This window comes from Ornithodoros turicata, chromosome 7 (genome assembly GCF_037126465.1).
Source record: "Ornithodoros turicata isolate Travis chromosome 7, ASM3712646v1, whole genome shotgun sequence".
Lineage (NCBI taxonomy): Eukaryota > Metazoa > Arthropoda > Arachnida > Ixodida > Argasidae > Ornithodoros > Ornithodoros turicata.
The window spans coordinates 690841-708203 of record NC_088207.1 but is presented as its reverse complement, the minus strand read 5'-3'; the positions used below and the strand labels follow the sequence as shown (position 1 = coordinate 708203).

Genomic DNA, 17363 nt, shown 5'->3' with positions numbered 1-17363 from the left:
AAACTAATAAGAACAAATGCTGTTGACCGCATGATTCTAGGTGGCGTAGTTTTTTTATTATAATTCAATGACACGTTTTCTGGGATACCCTGTATAAGTGCCACGGGTGCACGCGTAATATGAAACATGTTGCAGGTACACATGCGGTCGGTGCATCCCGCAGGTGCCCGCAGGTGCCACTCCGAGTTCCCGCATGAGCCGTCTTTTCGTGTCAAACATTCCTGGCTCAAAATGATGAGAACATATCGTTCTCGAGCTTGTCTTCTTCCACTTGATTTTGCGCAGCGCCGTTTCCCACTCCAAACGACGTTGTTTGGCCGTCGGAAACTGGAAATATGCTACGTCTGTTGTTGTATACGACCTGTTGCCACAACTGATTATACAGCATGTCTTACCGGCCATCGTGGTGGGTGTAAGATCAGTGTGCGACGTAACGAACACAATTGCTACGGAAAATTTCCTTCGTCAAAACTGCCAAAACACACAGCAAAGCATGGCGGACGGCGCGGGATATCTCGCGACTTACATCACGCTCGGTGTTGCTTGCAGAAAAGCGCTCGTGGCTCGCACTACCATGTCACCGAGCGCGTCATAGAAGAAAATCGTTTTTATCAAGTTTGACTCAGTTTTCGAAGGAGATATTTTACAGGCATGGTCGTTGATGGCTAAAGGTGACGAATGTTCGAAAATCTCGGAAGGGACCTTATGCGGATTCTCTCTTTAATAAATGTCCTTTGACTCCCTCCGTCAAGCATTATCCTCACAAACTGTCGCTTTGCGTTAGTTTCTGCCCATACCCGAGCTGTCAGTAGAAGGATCGTGCCGCTGTCTCTGTTGATTTAGGACTCAGACATGGTAGATGACAACACACCCAAACGAGAATTCCTGGGTTCTTCATTGCCTTGTCTCTTCAAGGGCTGCTCACATAGTACCGTGAGATGATGCCCACCGCAGTGTGAACATTTTAGACGAGGAGCGGTTCTGCAGTCTCTTGATCGGTGATACCGCTTTCCGCACTTGAAGCAGCGACCTTCTCGCGAAAGTAAAGCTTTCTTGTCTTCAACCTCGAGGTTGCCGTTGCAGTTTTCTAGAGTATGGTCAGTTGCTTTGCATAAAACACAGTCTGTCTGTCGAACTGTCACTCCAGTCGCCAAGGCTCCGGTGGTTTGCCGCTCGAAAGGTCGCCTTGTGTCCCTTCGTTCCGTGCTATGACGCCCGCCTTCCATGCGCTTGTCGATTGACGACATGTCCTTCTCTCGACTTTCCACTTCGACTTTGAGAAAGTCTAGAAAATTCTCAATTTCTTCTTTGCCTTCGGGGGTAGCTCCCGCGTACTTGCGATTGTAGCCTAAAGTCACCTCTTTTGGTATGACCTTGCGCAACACAGTCATCAGCATGACTCCGTAATCTTTCGGGTCGACATCAAGAGCCCGTAGACTTCGTATCCTTACTTGGATCTCATCATATAGTTCCCGAAGTCGTACGGAATTCTGTGCATCGTTAACCTTTGGCAGATTCAACAAGCGGTCTAGATGTTGGTCGACAATAAGTTGCTTCTGGATGAAACGTTGTTTCAAAATGTCTATCGCAGCATCGTAGTTCTCGTTGGTAAGTGGCAGCCCGCTAATAGCGGTAGCTGCTTTGCCAGTCAAGTAGCTCTTAAGGTACTTGAACTTGTCAACTTTGTGCAAAGTTTCGTTTGTATGAATACTGGATTCGAACTGATCCCAAAACGTCGTCCAAAGCGTAAGTTCTCCGTTGAACTTCGGCACTTCTAACTTTGGTAGTTTCACCCTGGTATCAGTGGGGTTTCTTGCCCGTGTTTGTTGCGTGCCTGTTGTGGACTCCGGTTGTACTTCAGGTGGTCTCTCATGCGCATTCAGTTTCTGACAAATTTTTGATTTCGTTACACATATTTTTTCTTCGTAAGAAAAGACTGTCTGAATCTCATCAGCGAAGTCTTCATCCACCACAAGAGCCTCGATAGAGTTGTCTAAAGACTTTAGAGTCTCTTCTTTTAACTTCAAAAGATCAAGTTTTGTGCAAAGCTCACCCGTCGTTGTAGTAGGTGCTCCCAGTAACACGTCGATTTCATTGATAAGCTTCGTCACTGCTGTACGTAGAACTCCTCGTTTTTGCTTTAGATGATCCATCGTTGTTGATGCTCAATCCACCCTCTCTAGTCTCAGTGGAATTCCCGGGTTTCGGCACCAAAAATTTGTGTTCTGCAACACGATGACCCTGTTCGTTTCTCAGTTTGCCGATCAGAAAAGGATGACAAGCGTCATGTTTCGTCTAAAAACGTTCGTTTTAATCATCATCATCGTGCAAACTTCCTCTTCGTCCTTTTCGTTTCAGGACAGTTCCCAAACCCATTCAACACACACAAAGAAGATAAAGTTAGTTTCGATTCCCCAACAACACATGCGTGAGGCTGTCCACGTGTGTGTATGGATACTGTAAAACAGTCACGTTTCATCAATCTAGAGCCACATCGCATCCATTGTGACAAAAACACACGTAATTCAAGCTTTCTGACAACTGTTACTGAAGTTATATGTAATTAAGAATGCAAAAAGCACAACCAGCTTACTCTACAGCAAGATTAGCAGTCATGCAAAAACTAAGGAACTTTGAAGAACAGCGCAGTAAGACGTGAAATGGTAAATGCTTTCCTTTATATGAAAGACAACTGTAGCTGAGCCAAGCTTATCTACTAGCAGGCTGCTCATACTTCATAGAATAGACCACCGTTACTTTCATCATCCTATAAAATAAACAGTAAATAAAATAGTACCAGAATCAAATAGATGTGAAGAAATATACTTGCATCTTGCAATATGCAACATCTGAAATATCTGCGCTACATACTGTTTGAGCATACGCCAAAGTACATATCACACACACACACACACACAGTCCCACAGTTCGCACGAGTTCGTCAGTATTACGCACCAGCCTGAAAACGATAGCTGTTTACTCAGATTCTAAGCTGTTATTGCTCCACACCTCTACCGCATGTGATTGTTGAACAAACAGCAATGCACAGATCTTAAGTGAGGCAAAAGGAAGAACGAAAACTCACCTGAACTCCAAAGCCGGAGAACAAAGGAACCCTAACTCTCGCACACCACGGCATTGGCTGTTATGCTCAACGTAGTTGTTCACCGTATTGGCGAGTACTGCCTCGATGATATTCCAGTACCAAATACGCATGATGCTGAAGATCCAAAGACCCTTCCGTGTATCAAAATGCCATATCCTACCGAACTGCTACGACGCGCCTGCGCCTCGCTTGTTTGAAACGGCGGTTAGAGAATGTCGATGGCGATGAGGCTGACGTCGTTACGCTTCGGCTCGCGCTGTTGGGAACTTCGTTTCTTGTTTTGCTGTCTTTCTACCTGTTCCTTCTTTCTCCCTGTGTCCTCTTTCCTCTTTCGTTCTTTCTTCGTACTCCCTTTTTTCATACCTCAACCTACGTGACCGATCATAATAATTCCCGTGGAAAAGGTAAAATATGTTTTTTCTCTCTTCCTTTGTTGACTATCGTGCGATATGTATTGAGTCCTTACAAATATGATTACAAAGGGTATGGATATGAGGGTATAAAATAAATATTATTATTAATGGAGGAATACGTGAGATAAATACCACATCAAACAGTCCTTACTCAACATGCGAACGGCACATTAGAATTTTTAAATAAAATACAGTGCGAACAAACTGGGTGCGCAGTATGTTGACTAAAGACGCAACGACTTTTCCATTCGTGATCCATATTGACAATACGTTGAAGGTACAATGTAGAATCCACGCAAATATTTGCTGCGTAAATCCTCAGTTGAGTGGCTCGTAGAAACTCAACGTTGTTTCAGTTCACAGTTCACAGTTGAAATAGCGTTGATTCAGCGCTATCTTTATACGCACAACATTGTTCAACATTAGTCAACATTAGATTCTACGTTACACCAACAGTCGGTGTTGACTGGCAGATTATTCTGTGAGAGCTTTTTTATTTGCTCTGATGGACATGTCTGAAGTGAGAAATTATTTATTTAAAGATAGTTTATACATCTTGATGCAAAAAATGAAATGGCTGTTATTGCCACAAGAATCTTTATTGTAATGTAAAGAAATGTCATTGTTGTGATATTCGTAGTATATCCACAGAATATTCACTGGAGGATATAATTGTGACGTCTCATGGTGGATATACAGCGGACGTTGTGAGGATACACGTGACATCTGTGACGTGTGCGACCAATTTGGGACGTCTGTGGGTTTGCTGGGACATTTGGGTGCTGCTTTATTTAAATACGTAACCATTCACTTGAATCAACGTCTGGCGAGCAGTAGCTGTTTGAACTCCTATCGATGTATGATTCATACCCTACTTCATACGAATACTCATCTGCAGAAGACTTTAGATGATTGTGCAATGTATACGTAAGACACAGGAGAGCATGCAGCAAATGATCCACTCGCTCGGGATGCAAAGTTGCGCATTGCTAGGACAAGTGGTGGGAAACTATTTGAAATCGTCATGAAAATTAACACCGACCTCACAAACCAAGAGAGGCTTTTCTTACCTGGTGTGGGGGTTCAAGTGACAGCTCTACATAATACGGATAGCTTTAGATTGCTAACTGGCGCCAATTAAACTCCTAAGCATAAATTGAAAATCCACAGCGTGGTACTTGTACCAGGCAAAGTCAAAGTTAGCAACTCAACTTTTATTGCGCACCAGAAAGCCCTTAGATCATCACCAGCATGTCTCCACAGGGCCGCCAATCCCCGGTCTTCTTGGGGACCATGTGTAGTGGAGACGCCCACTTACTGAATGACGGTCTGACGATTCCCAATTCAAGCATGCTTTCGAATTCTTTTTGTGCTACCGCGCGACGATCCGGCGGAAGGCGTCGAGGTCGGGCGAAAACAGGTGGACCGTCAGGCTCGATACAGTGCGTCACGCTGTGCTTGGGTTGAAGTCGTAGATTGCACGGCATCGTCAGCGCAGGGTACTGGGCGGGGATGGCTTCGAACTTGTTCCTGGGAGTGGGAGCAATCGCAGTATGGATGCCAGCAGAAGGGTAGGCCGCAGTTCCGTTGACAGAACCCATTGTTACCGCGTCGATTAGACGGCGCTTGCAAACGTCGAGGTGAAAGTAGTTCAAGAACTCGGCACCGAGAAGTGGGCGTACCACGTTCGCGACAACAAACGACCATTTGAACTTGCGATATAATCCGAAGTCTACCGTTACGGTGCGGTCGCCGAAGGATGGAATGGGTGAACCATTCGCAGCTTGTAGGAGAAGGCATGGGGGGCGCTTGGCACGGTCGCCAGGAAGTGGGGGCACGGCGCTGATTTGAGCTCGGGTATGAACAAGAAAGCGGAGCCCCGGAAAGTCTGTCGGTGATGTAAAACAGACGACTTTGCGCCGCGCGGGTTCCGTTCGTCGTCGCTAACGGGCGGCTCGCCGGTTTCCCGCCCACACGCAGGGGGGACGACATTGGCGGGCAGCTGCACCGAATTTGAGGTGACACCAGCAAAGGAGCGATTCCGGCAGTGGAGGTGACGGATAACGGTAGGTGGCCGTGCGGCCTTGCGGCCGACTGCCGATGCGCCGTGGATCTGGTGGTGCTGGGGAGGGGGAACGACGGCGCGACCGGTCTGATCGTAGCACCAGAGGAAGGCTCTCAAGCGACTTCTCCAACGCCTGCAGCCGAGAATCCAGGTCGGGCTGGGCGTGGTGGGTGTGAGAGGTGTGAACAGCCGCCACGGATGGGGACATGCCTTCGGTGAGTTGGTCAGCCAACGCTGCGAGCTCCGTGAGTGACGTGGTCTGGGACACCGTGAACAATTCCCGCAAGCAGTCTTCGTCGAACGAGCTTGCCTTGTCCGCAAGGAGCGCTTTCGATCGACGCAGGAGCTGAGATGGTTTGTAGTCGCCTAGCTCTTCCGCTGAAAGCGCTGTGTCATGCTTGCTTGGGGGGAGGTTCCCGAAATCCACCATTAAGAACGCGTAGAATAAAACATTCAAGAATAATCCGCTTAAAAAAATACACGGTTAAAAATATATCTCCTAAAATAAACCGCTTACTATCCCCGCTTAGAGATCACCGTTCAATAATCCACCGAATAAACTGCTTCAAAATCCCTTCACCATCTAGCACGGAGGCGGACTGATTGCAATTTACGCCGGGTTATACCAGTCCTCCTCAGGTACCCGAGGACGCGGCTGTAGAGTATGTACCACTGCGCCCATACACCATGTTGCAAGCCCATTGGCCTAGACTGCGCGCGCGCTCCGATTGGTCGAGAACGTTTTGAAACCGCATTTTGTAGCGCGCATGTGCGTACAGCGTCCCGGCCGTTTCACCATAGTTTCGAAATAGCGTCGCCGGCATGTCGTCCTCCTGTGTTCGGTGGTGTCAATCGACAGAACAGTTTGCAGAAATATGTTCGCGGGTTTATTGGTTCGTCCTTGTGAGTCTACGCGTGTTGTGCTGTTTCTGGACACAACTGTTATCCCACGAACAATTTGTCAACTGCGGTACCGAAGTGCTTCATGAGTTGAAGCGTGAAGAACAAGTTCGAGCTCCGTTGGACTTCGAGGACTGTCAACAAAGACAGCATTACGTGCCACACAAGCGCTTTTCGCTTCGCTATAATGGATGCACCGCAGGCAGCGAAAGAAGATGCTCATCATGAAATGGTACGCACTGATGAGACTGGCTCGCTATTAGGAGTTGAACGGTGTGTTCGTTCTGCTTCATGTTCCAACTTTGTCCCAGTGTGTCAGCAACGCAGTGGGCTTTGTACGCACAGTGCACCCATGTATCAGATCTTTGAATTAGTGCTTTGTATCAAATAAATCTTTATTTTACCCCAAAATCGCTTTAGTTATTTTGAATACCGAGTAACGGCGGCAGGCCTGAAATCCAGTAGAAGTCGACGGTAGCCAGGACCGACCGAAAAGCCAGCCAGACATGGAGGCTCCTGATTAGCCGACTGGTTGTGCATAATATCCACCACGTCGCAATTTGATTGGTCGTGTGCCCAGTGTTGTGTGAATTATCTCAAACTATGGGCTCTATGGGGAGCTGTTGGAGCCTGGTTATATCATGTTATGTTATGTTAGGTTACTTTGATTTCGGTTAGTTTTGGGATAGATTAGGCTAGTTTGGTCCTGTGAGGTTAGGTTAAGCCCATTGCTTGCAGTTCACCTTGATTTGGGCCATACCACTTGACTCTAGCAACTGTACAGTGGATTTGGGGGGATTCTGAAACGATTTATTTTTAACGAATATTCTTAAGCGTGGGTTTCTTAGCGTTTATATTTAAACGGGGATATTTCGGCGATTATTTTTGTGCGTCTACTTTTAAGCGTACATTCTGGGAGATATATTTTTAACAGTGGGTACTTACGCGTTTGTTTTTGAAATATTATTTTCAATGGGCTCAAACGGGATACACCCGAAGGAGTATGGGTCGGTGGGTTGGCCACTATGTCGGCAACTTCGCTTATGTCTCGCTCCGAAAGGGCCCGTATGGTCATGTGGTACGTCGTCGATTCGGAGCGAATGCCTTTGAGTGCAAACTCTGACTCGGCTTGCGCAAACCAAAGGCGGACATTATTACGCCAGAAGTCCGGTAGTCGGCCGGGAGCGGAGATGGCGGCTTTGGGAGAAGCGGAGGCGTCGCCGTGATCCGAGGCAGACTGCCGTTGTGACGTAGCACTCGGGTCCATGTCCGGTGCTGTATAGAGCTAGGACTAGTGGTGTTCTGTCCGGGTCACCAACTTGAAGAGACGAGCCTGTAAGGGGGAGAGAACGTCTTTACTGGTCAAAGGCCGAACATAAAAGGGGGAAAATGCAGTCACGTCTCGCGCCTCTGTGGCGCAGGACGTCTTCTTCCTCTACAGAGCTTTGGGAGTGCACAAGACGCGTGCACGCAAGTTGTGTTTGGAATGTATCTGAATAGGCCTCTCAGTGTCACTGAATCTTATTTTCCGGTATACAGCTGTCTTCCGACCTTGTAACTTCAAGAAATGTCATTAAGGTGCAGGCGGGTGCAACCGGTGATGAAGGTGGGGAGCGCGGGAGCGGCACACTTCGCAAAAGGAGATATCCCGTATAGTAAAAAGCACCGCGCTCCGTGCGCTCTCGAACTCTACCCGGCTAGCTCACGCGGCCGAGGTCTTCACTATAAATCATGCGAGAACGCGCTGGATAACATCTCATAACCGCAGTAACAACGTTCTCCCTCTTGATTTGTCGAAAACGGAAGGCGCGTACGCCGTTTTGTGACACTCACGCAATTCTGTTAAACGTCACAAAAGGGTGCGTTCACTGCACTTCCACAAATCAGGAGTAATGACGCTATCATGCTGTGGAAAGTTTGCTCCTCAGCATGCCACGTAGTCAAGTTCTGTGCTATGAAAACGAGTGTCACTTTGAGCAACTCAGGCATTGTGGCAGTGATTTATAGGCGAATAAATTGTCAGTACAGCAAGAGGTACTCGAGATGCCTAAGATCCTGTGGATGTTAGCTGGCGTTCAGGAAACGCGAATGATGTTGATGACGGTCAAGTAATATACTGGCCAATTTCCATTCAGTGTACGAAGTTTCTTGGGGCTACATCAAGACTAGAAATGGCAATTCATCGACATCGGAGATTCATCGAGCTTATGAATATGAATTCTGCCACGGTGTTAGCACGTCTGGCGATATTCCAGCAGTGATATTCATGACATGATCACGGAGGCTTCGCGACTAGCAGACGTCCGCCCGTCCGTCGCCAGAGGGCGCTCCCTGTGACAGGGGATTAGTCAGAGGGTGGTTTAGGGGGTCAAACCCTCCGCGAATTGTACGTTCAGTTGTGCATTTGGGAGAGGGAAGCACGGGGGAAATCCTCATCCTCCTTGTAAAGTCCCCATAGAACCCCCTCCCCCGCCCCCGAAATATTTTCTGCCTACAACCCTGGCGTGTGACATTTTTGTGTGATGTCCAGAATCACAAACTCACCATATTCTCAAACGCCTGCTCTTACCATGCATTGCATCAAATCGCACTGAAACTACTACCTCTTTGGCGTCAAATTTTTGACGTTACTGTCGAGGAATAAAAAAAAAAAAACGGCGTTATAGTTTCGGATTCAACCTGGACGGATATGGCGGTATCTTTAAAAAAAGCTTCAGCTTCGAGGGGCGTGCTAAACGGGCAGAGGCGGATACCAATGCGGGTGGCCGATGTTTGAGCACGCGCTGAATGCTCTTATTGATTGATTGATTGGTAAAATAAAAAACGGGGAATCACTGCTCCTATCATCCGCGAGTTATATATGTATCTTATGGCTATTTACTATGAGCAGATCCTACACTGTTCAAAACGCTCCTAGCCAGCCATCATACCGAATGATATCATTCTGTGTGATTTGTTCAAAACAGGGGGGGGGGGCGCCTTGTTGCAGATTGTCTTGTCCCAGATAGGCGCCTCCTCCCATTTTCATCAAATCTATGCACAGAATGATATCATTCGGAATGATGGTTGGCTTGGAGCGTGCTATGTGGTGAAGTTCTGTTTTAACAGTGTAGAGGATCAGGAAGTACATTACGAAGCTGCACTCGCTTATTTCGTTTTGGATGCGTGAATTTTCATTCCTCTTTTCGGCAGAGTGTTGCCGTCCAAACCATTGAACGAGATTATTTTTCGTGCTACTACAATACGAACCTTATGATCAATGTCTAGTCACGACGCTACAGACAGACCATCCTGCCCCACTTGAATTATATTGTATGTGAAGAGGTGGCTTCTGAAGTGGCAGTGCGTCTTGGTGAAGCCATGTGCTTCTGCGCATCAAGTGAATGGGTTCCGCACAGTGATATCCATTGTAGCCGTCCTGGTTGCCAAGTAACAAGAAGTAATAGAGATATAAAGCAGAGGCCCCTGACCTTAGACGACACCATTCATGGAGGGCCACACAAAAACGAACCATGAAATGCCCAATAAGATATACACAAAAAATACGAGCGGTGTACTATGTTATTGTGGAGCCCAAGACCCGTCTCTCTCACTGTTGTTCCCACCTGGCCTTCCGCGACATTACGCATCCCTTCTTCACCGCATACATGAACATTCCGTTTACCCCATGCAGTTATGAGGCAGCGCCTCGGCCGTGTTCTGTCCGACCTTTCTGCGACATGCAATGTGCGTGACACTACCTACTTATGAACTGCCCCGTCCACCAGTTGGAACGCGAGATCTCGGAGCGCGGGATGCATGCAGACGTCTGTCGCCCTTTTACCCTACGCAGCGCCCAGTCTACTGGCCGGCATCGCCCCCATCTCATCCGCGCGGTTCCGGAAGTGTGGGTGAGCGGAATCAACTGAGATAAACAATTATCCCCTACTAGCTAGCCGTAGTTCGCCGAAGATCTTAAGCTTGTACGTTAATCGTACACTCTTAAAAAAAGGGCGACACTTAAGGCGATCACTTACACTGTTCACCTGAGCCAGGCCGCTACCAACTGCACAAGTCTAATTTTCACTATCTTAGCAGGTTTGTAGCGCTTTCTATAACCTTTGTCATTTTATCCTGGCTCTTGGTTCTTGTGACAGTGTGAGGTTGTGTAACCGCGTACAATCACCATGCCGACTAATGTCGAATTGGAAAAGCAAATCAAAGACATGAAGAGTCAAATAATGAGTGCTATACATGACATATCACAGGAGTTCAGATCATGCAGCTCTGCTATGTCCGCACAATTTGAAGAAGTGAACAAAAGCATGTCCTTCATCAATGCAAAATTTTGTGAAACGCAAAAAAAGTTGGAAGCTGTTCTTGTGGAAAATACCAAACTGCGAAAAGTTAACGAGGAGCTAGCGGAAAGAGTGAATGACCTCGAACAGTATTCTGAGATCAAGGGAGTACGTGAAAACCAGGGAGAAGACTGCGTGAAGATTATACAGGCCATTGGTGTTAAAATCGATATGCACGTCGATGAAACTGATATTGAAGTTGTGCATCGTGTACCAACTTATGACAAATCTGGGAAAAATATTATTCTCCGCTTTGTTTCGAGGAGTAAAAAGAATGCGTTTCAGACGAAGGCTAAGAGAGCACGCCTTTGCGCTGTGGACTTGGGTTTTAAAAACGACACTAGGTCCATTTACTTTAATGATCATCTTACGCCTATCAACAAAAAACTGCTTGCAAAAACGCGAACCGTTGCAAAGTCTAGTAACTGGAAATTCGTTTGGATCGACGAGGGCCAGATTAAAGCACGACTTTCAACGGAGAGTTCGGTCCTCCGAATCAGACATGAAGCAGATATTGCGAAAATAGGCCCTTTGCAGTGAACGGTGACTAAGGCTGTGTTCTGTTTTGTTCCCCTATTGGGTTGACGGAATTTTCTTTAATTCACTTTAATGCGAGAAGTTTAAGACGGCACTTTCATGAAATAGACGATTTTTTGTGCTGCAGGCCATTGCCTTACTCTCTTGTCGCAATCAGCGACACTTGGTTAAATAGCGATGAGACCTCCCTTTACCAGTACAAAAACTACGTTACTGAGCATGTTTGCCGTGATCAATCTCTCACTAATGTCGGTGGTGGAGTAAGCCTCTTTATTGCTTCACAAATACGGTATATTTTCCGCAATGATATTGTCTTAGATATTCCATGTTGTGAAAGCGTATGGGCTGAAGTTGATAAAAGCTGTTTGTCCGGTGCGCATAGAAATGTTGTCGTCGGCGTGTTATATCGTTCCCCATCTCTAAATGTCACGCAATTCACTGGTTCTTTAGATATGTTGTTACAGAAGTTGAGTTTGGAAAATAAGTGTGTTGTACTTACTGGTGATATTAATATAAACTTATTAGATACTATTTCGCCTACTACTGTAGCCTTTTCTAGTTGCCTTACTAGTTACGGTTTTACATGTCCGATTACGTCACCTTGCAGAGTCATGCAGTACATCTACTCTAATAGACCACATATGGGTCAAAGACTGTTTACTGTCACATGCTGAGGTTATTGAAATTGACGTATCTTTATTATGCCGTATCTGCCACTTTCCAGTCCAGACTCTGTGGCGATGATAGGGGTTCCTTCGTGCGTTTTAATTCGGAGCGCTTTGTTTGTGACGTGGCCGGTGTCGGTTGGACCACCATTTATAAGTGTGAGCACGTTGATGATGCATATAACACTTTTTCTGCTTGTCTTATTCATGCTATTGATCGTAACACAACCACGACTTTATCTAGGAATAAGCACTTGCATGGCCGAAATCCGTAGATTACCCGTGGCATTCTTATGTATATATATATATATCAATGCGGAATAAGCATAATCTCAGTAGGAAACTTAAGAGTAACCCATTTAATGTTAATTTGCGAGCGAGATATATGCTGTATTCCAAACATTTATCCAGAGTACTACACAGTGCTAAGAGACGGTATTTTCACTCAAGGATTGCATCTTGCATAAACGTCAAAAATAAGTGGAAAATCGTTAATTCCTTCCTTAATAGACATAGCCGCCAGTCATTTCCTGATAAGATTACTTCCAATGGTGTAAGTTATCATGATTCACATGACATCGCCATCTGCTTTCGGTAATCACTTCATTTCTACAGTTAGGAATTTAACAGACATATCACAGTCACCTCAGTTACATTTTGTTCCCGTTGTACCGCGTGTATCCCAGTCTTTCTTCCTACAACCTACGTGCCCGTTGGAAGTGTCGCGTGTGATATCATCACTCTGTAACGTTTCCGCAGGTTACGATCGCATAACTGTGGCAAATCTGAAACTTGTTCGAGACGTTATCTCCCCTGTCCTCGCACACATTATCAATCTTTCTTTCAAACACTGCACGTTTCCTAAGGCACTGAAACATGTCGTAATTATTCCGCTATTTAAAAAATGTAACAACTCAGATGTAAATAACTATCGGCCGATCTCTATCTTGCGGGCGATTAGTAAGATCTTCGAACGGTTTCTCTACAGACGCCTTGTTAAGTATCTTGAAAAATTTAATATACTATGCAGCAATCAAAACGGATTTCGTAGCAAGTACTCGACTGAAACTGCCCTGATTAATTTTTGCGACAGAATAAAGTATTCGTTGGACACTGGAGGCATAGCCCTCTCGGTTTTTGTTGACTTTTCTAAAGCATTTGATTGCGTGCATCACACAATACTCCTTTCCAAATTAACAGCTTATGGAATTTGCGGTCCAGCTCTATCACTTATACACAGTTTTTTTGCAAGACAGAATACAGGTTGTAAAAGTTAGATAGTACTTCATCCCCTGCTGTGTTACATGCTGGTGTCCCACAAGGTTCTACATTGGACCCACTTCTCTTCCTTGTTTATATAAATGATCTCCCCTTATGCATTCATCATTCACATGTTTTTTTGTTTGCTGACGACACTACTCTGCTCATCACTGGCCGACACGCAAATGGTTCCAGATCTTCAATCCGACATTGACAACTTGATTGGATGGTGCCATGTAAATGACCTAAAATTAAACGCTGCAAAGACTGTTTCCATGATATTTCACAGTCCTCAGCGTAGCCTGGGTTTTTGCCCTACGTTGTCCACGACGCCCCTATTCAGTTCAGTTCACGACGCCCCTATTCAGTTTAGCAAAGAGGTCAAATTTCTTGGCGAGCTTTTCGACCATCATTTACGTTTTCAGTCCCATATTCGAAGTATCATACGTAAAACCTCTTATGGTATTAGCGTCCTTACTAGAACTCGACATTTCTTTCCTGCGCCCATTGTTTTAAACCTTTACTACGCTTTTGTGCACTCACATTTTTCTTGATGTGCAAGTGTCTGGGGCCTTACTTACAACACCCATTTACGTGCTCTGGAAACTGGTCAGAATCATGCTATAAGGATTATGTTTCGATTACCATACTTGTCTTCTGTTGCTACAATCATGCACGATCACCAGATACTAGCTATTAAACAAATAATATCTCAACACATATTACATATAACATTTGGCGTTTTGAGCGGACACTTCCTTTCTGTAGCCATGAACTACGATGAACTTAGAGCTGTTCACCACACGAGAGCAGGGGCTGAAGGTTTCTTTAACTTCCCTACCGTTAAGACTAACTACGGGAAACTAACTTTTTTTTTCGTGGTGTAAATGAATGGAACAGCATACCACCAAACATAAAAAGCGTCAAAAAGTTTTCTGAATTTAAAAAATTAGCGAAATATTTTTTGATGTCAAAAATGTATAAAGGTTAATTTAACTATATATTACATAAGATAATATTACTGATTTGGGGCACAAAGATGTGCAGCTGTGTCTAGTGCGTGCCTTGCTATTACATGTGTATTTTTGTGCATTGCTTTTCATCTTTGCATTGTTTTCATGTATTATGTTTTTATGTATTTTGTGTATCATGCTTGTGTATTGTTTTTACCTTTGCATTTTTTCATGGCTCTAATCTTTGTATGTCACACGGGAGACCCTTTAACCGGGATACTTTTCCCTCTGGGTCTTCCCTCTGTATAAACTGTACTGTTCATTAAGCATTGTAAAGTTTAAATAAATTCAATTCAAATTCAAGGGTGTACTTTAACTGATTTTTTTGCCACATATATAACACCCTTTTGGAGAGTACAACTACGCTCAAAAGGGTGTCTCTTCACTCCCTCAAGGGTGTAGGATAACAACTTTCTCCCTACTGGAGAGTAATATTACTCCCCGGCAGGGAGAAGGTGTTATGCTACTCCCTTGAGAGAGTGAGGAGACACCCTTTTGAGCGTAATTGTACTATCCAAAAGGGTGTTATATATGTGGCAAGGAAAGGAGTTAAGGTACACCCTTTTTTTAAGAGTGTAGCTTAATTGAAGTTTAATTGCTTCTCCTAAAAGTTCACAGCGTGCAGTGACACTGCTACGAAATTTATCGCATCACTTGTCCGGCCGTAGTATCTCGTAATTATGCCGCCCTACGCGTGACCCTTCCGGTTTGTCGCACACTCCCAGGTGTAGTGACGTCTCACCGCAGATTGGTCGGCTTCGGTCACCTGACCTACATGGCGTGCTGAAGACAGTGGAGTGCAGCTGTAGCTTCCACAGTTTCGCCACGAAAACCACCGCCCCCCTTGACCACGTGATCATCAATAACGAATCACGACAAGGTAGCCGGAAAACGGCGCCAAAAAGCGCGCGCTGGCTGATTGAACTGCGCATGTGCGCTGCGTGTCCTCTCCACACCCTCTCACTTGAATTATCCCCCCCCCCCCTGTTCCGAGCGCTTCGCCAGGCCATCTGCTAATATCATCGGGAAGCAGAAAATGAAAATCCAGAAGACGAAGGAATTCACATGTACAAATTTATTGACACGGTAAACATAAAAACAAGAAGCAACATTTGAATGCAAGTAAATCTACACGATTATTACAGAATACTGCAGAATAAATAAAGAATAAATAGTGCCGAGCAACAGAAGGCGTGACTATCATATTATACAATCCTTAAGGGAACCTATTCGGTTTGGAGAAAGTAGATATTATTATACACATATATAGCACGTGATGAGTCGCAGAAGCCATCCGCTTCATCTCAGCACAACTGTCGAATTTTCTGGTGACAGGGGCCAATGCTCGAGGATCGCAGGGCCACGAACAGCTGTCGGTGCCTGAATGAAAAAAAAAAAAAAAAGAACCCGTTAACGATATGGTAAACCCGAGCACAGGCAACGTTAATTGCCTGAATACGCTCTGTAAGACATGCTATCGATACGCGCCTAATGTCGACTAATGACAAAATTCGAGGAGCCCTGCGTACGCGATGCACGATGTTTTCCTTTTCATGCACACCAGTGTATTAAACATCGGACACATTCAAATAGCGAAACAAAACGCAACAAGTAACGCCACGCAGAATCATCAACCAGATCATGACTGATAACCGGCAGAAAGTGATGTAATACGGGACAAGGCGTACCTCCATGCACACAGTTAGGCAACAGTATTAAAAGTCTGATCACCGACATGCATCATACGTTTGTCTGCTTACCTTCCATTCAGACGTTCGTCCATGGCTCGAACATCTTCGAAATCCACGAAACGAAATCACCGTCTGCTCACATACGTTGACGCCAGCTACACAACGGTCAGACGGGTCGGCGCCTCGGAGAAACGAACGCGAGCGAATCCACTGGTTAAATGAGCCTCAGCCAATCATGATCGAGAAAGGTCACATGGGGGACCGGAGCCAATGGAAAGTAAATAGCCGGAATTTGGCGGGAAATGCCAGCGGCGACACTATTGTCACGGCGGCGAAACCCGCTTACTGTGCTTCCTCTGCTGAAGACGTGCACTATATGTCGTCACTTCCACTGCATGTTCGTGATTCGGAAACAAACTGCAGCGCTCCCTCCTTAGTTTTCCTTCTTCCTTGGTCTCCGAGTTCATCTGCTTCGCGTTCACACCGCAATCCCAATTCCGCAATATACGCCCAGTGAAAAGTACTAGATAAATACGCCGCCTTTGGCTTATGAGTATGAATTCTGGCACTGTGTTAGCACGTCCGGCGATAGTCCAGCAGTGACATTTATGACATGATCACCGAGTCTTCGCGACCTGCAGACGTCCGCCCGCGCGCCGGTCGCCAGAGGGCGCTCTCTGATTCGACATTTGCGTGTGACAGGGGATTAGCCAGGGGGTGGTTTAGGGGGTTCAAACCCTCCCCGGAGTTGTACCTTTCGTTGTGCATTTGGGAGAGGGAAGCACAGGGGAAATTCGTCTCCTCCTTGTAAAGTCCCCATAGACCCCCCCGCCCCTCCCGAAATATTTTCTGCCTACCACCCTGGCGTGTGACGTTTTTGTCGGATGTCCAGAAGCACAAACACACCATATTCTCAGGGCCTGCTCTTGCCATGCATAGCATCAAATCGCACGGAAACTACTACGCTCATTGGCGTCGAATTTTTGACGTTACTGTCGAGGAATGAAAAAAACGGCGTTATAGTTTGGGATTCAACCTGGACGGATGTGCTTTTTAAAAAAAAGCTTCAGCTTTAAGGGGCGCGCTAAAAGGGCAGAGGTGGAATACGAATGCGAGTGGCCGATGTTTGAGCACGCGCTGAATGCTCTTATTGATTGATTGACTGATTGGTAAAATAAAAAATGGGGAATCACTGCTCTTGACATCCGCGAGTTATATATGTATTTTATGGCTATTTACTATGAACAGATCCTAGAGCCTCAGGAACTACATTACGAAGCTGCACTCGCTTATTTCGTTTTGGATGCGTGAATTTTCATTCCTGTTTTCGGCAGAGTGTTGGACCGTCCAAACCTTTTAGCGCGATTATTTTTCGT

The 17363-nt window shown here is 45.7% G+C and overlaps 3 protein-coding genes across 3 annotated transcripts; all 3 read right to left on the bottom strand.

Annotated features, from left to right (window-relative positions):
- Positions 1–839: 839 nt before the first annotated feature.
- LOC135399768 (uncharacterized) lies at positions 840–2153 on the bottom strand. The gene has a single exon (XM_064631502.1). It carries the CDS (start codon positions 2151–2153, stop codon positions 840–842), a length of 1314 nt encoding a protein of 437 aa, XP_064487572.1.
- A 2601-nt stretch (positions 2154–4754) lies between these two features.
- On the bottom strand, positions 4755–5120 carry LOC135399763 (uncharacterized). The gene has a single exon (XM_064631496.1). It carries the CDS (start codon positions 5118–5120, stop codon positions 4755–4757), a length of 366 nt encoding a protein of 121 aa, XP_064487566.1.
- A 342-nt stretch (positions 5121–5462) lies between these two features.
- Positions 5463–6014, bottom strand: LOC135399760 (uncharacterized). Its single transcript, XM_064631492.1, has one exon. The coding sequence runs from the start codon at positions 6012–6014 to the stop codon at positions 5463–5465; it is 552 nt and encodes a 183-aa protein (XP_064487562.1).
- Between the last annotated feature and the right edge of the window lie 11349 nt (positions 6015–17363).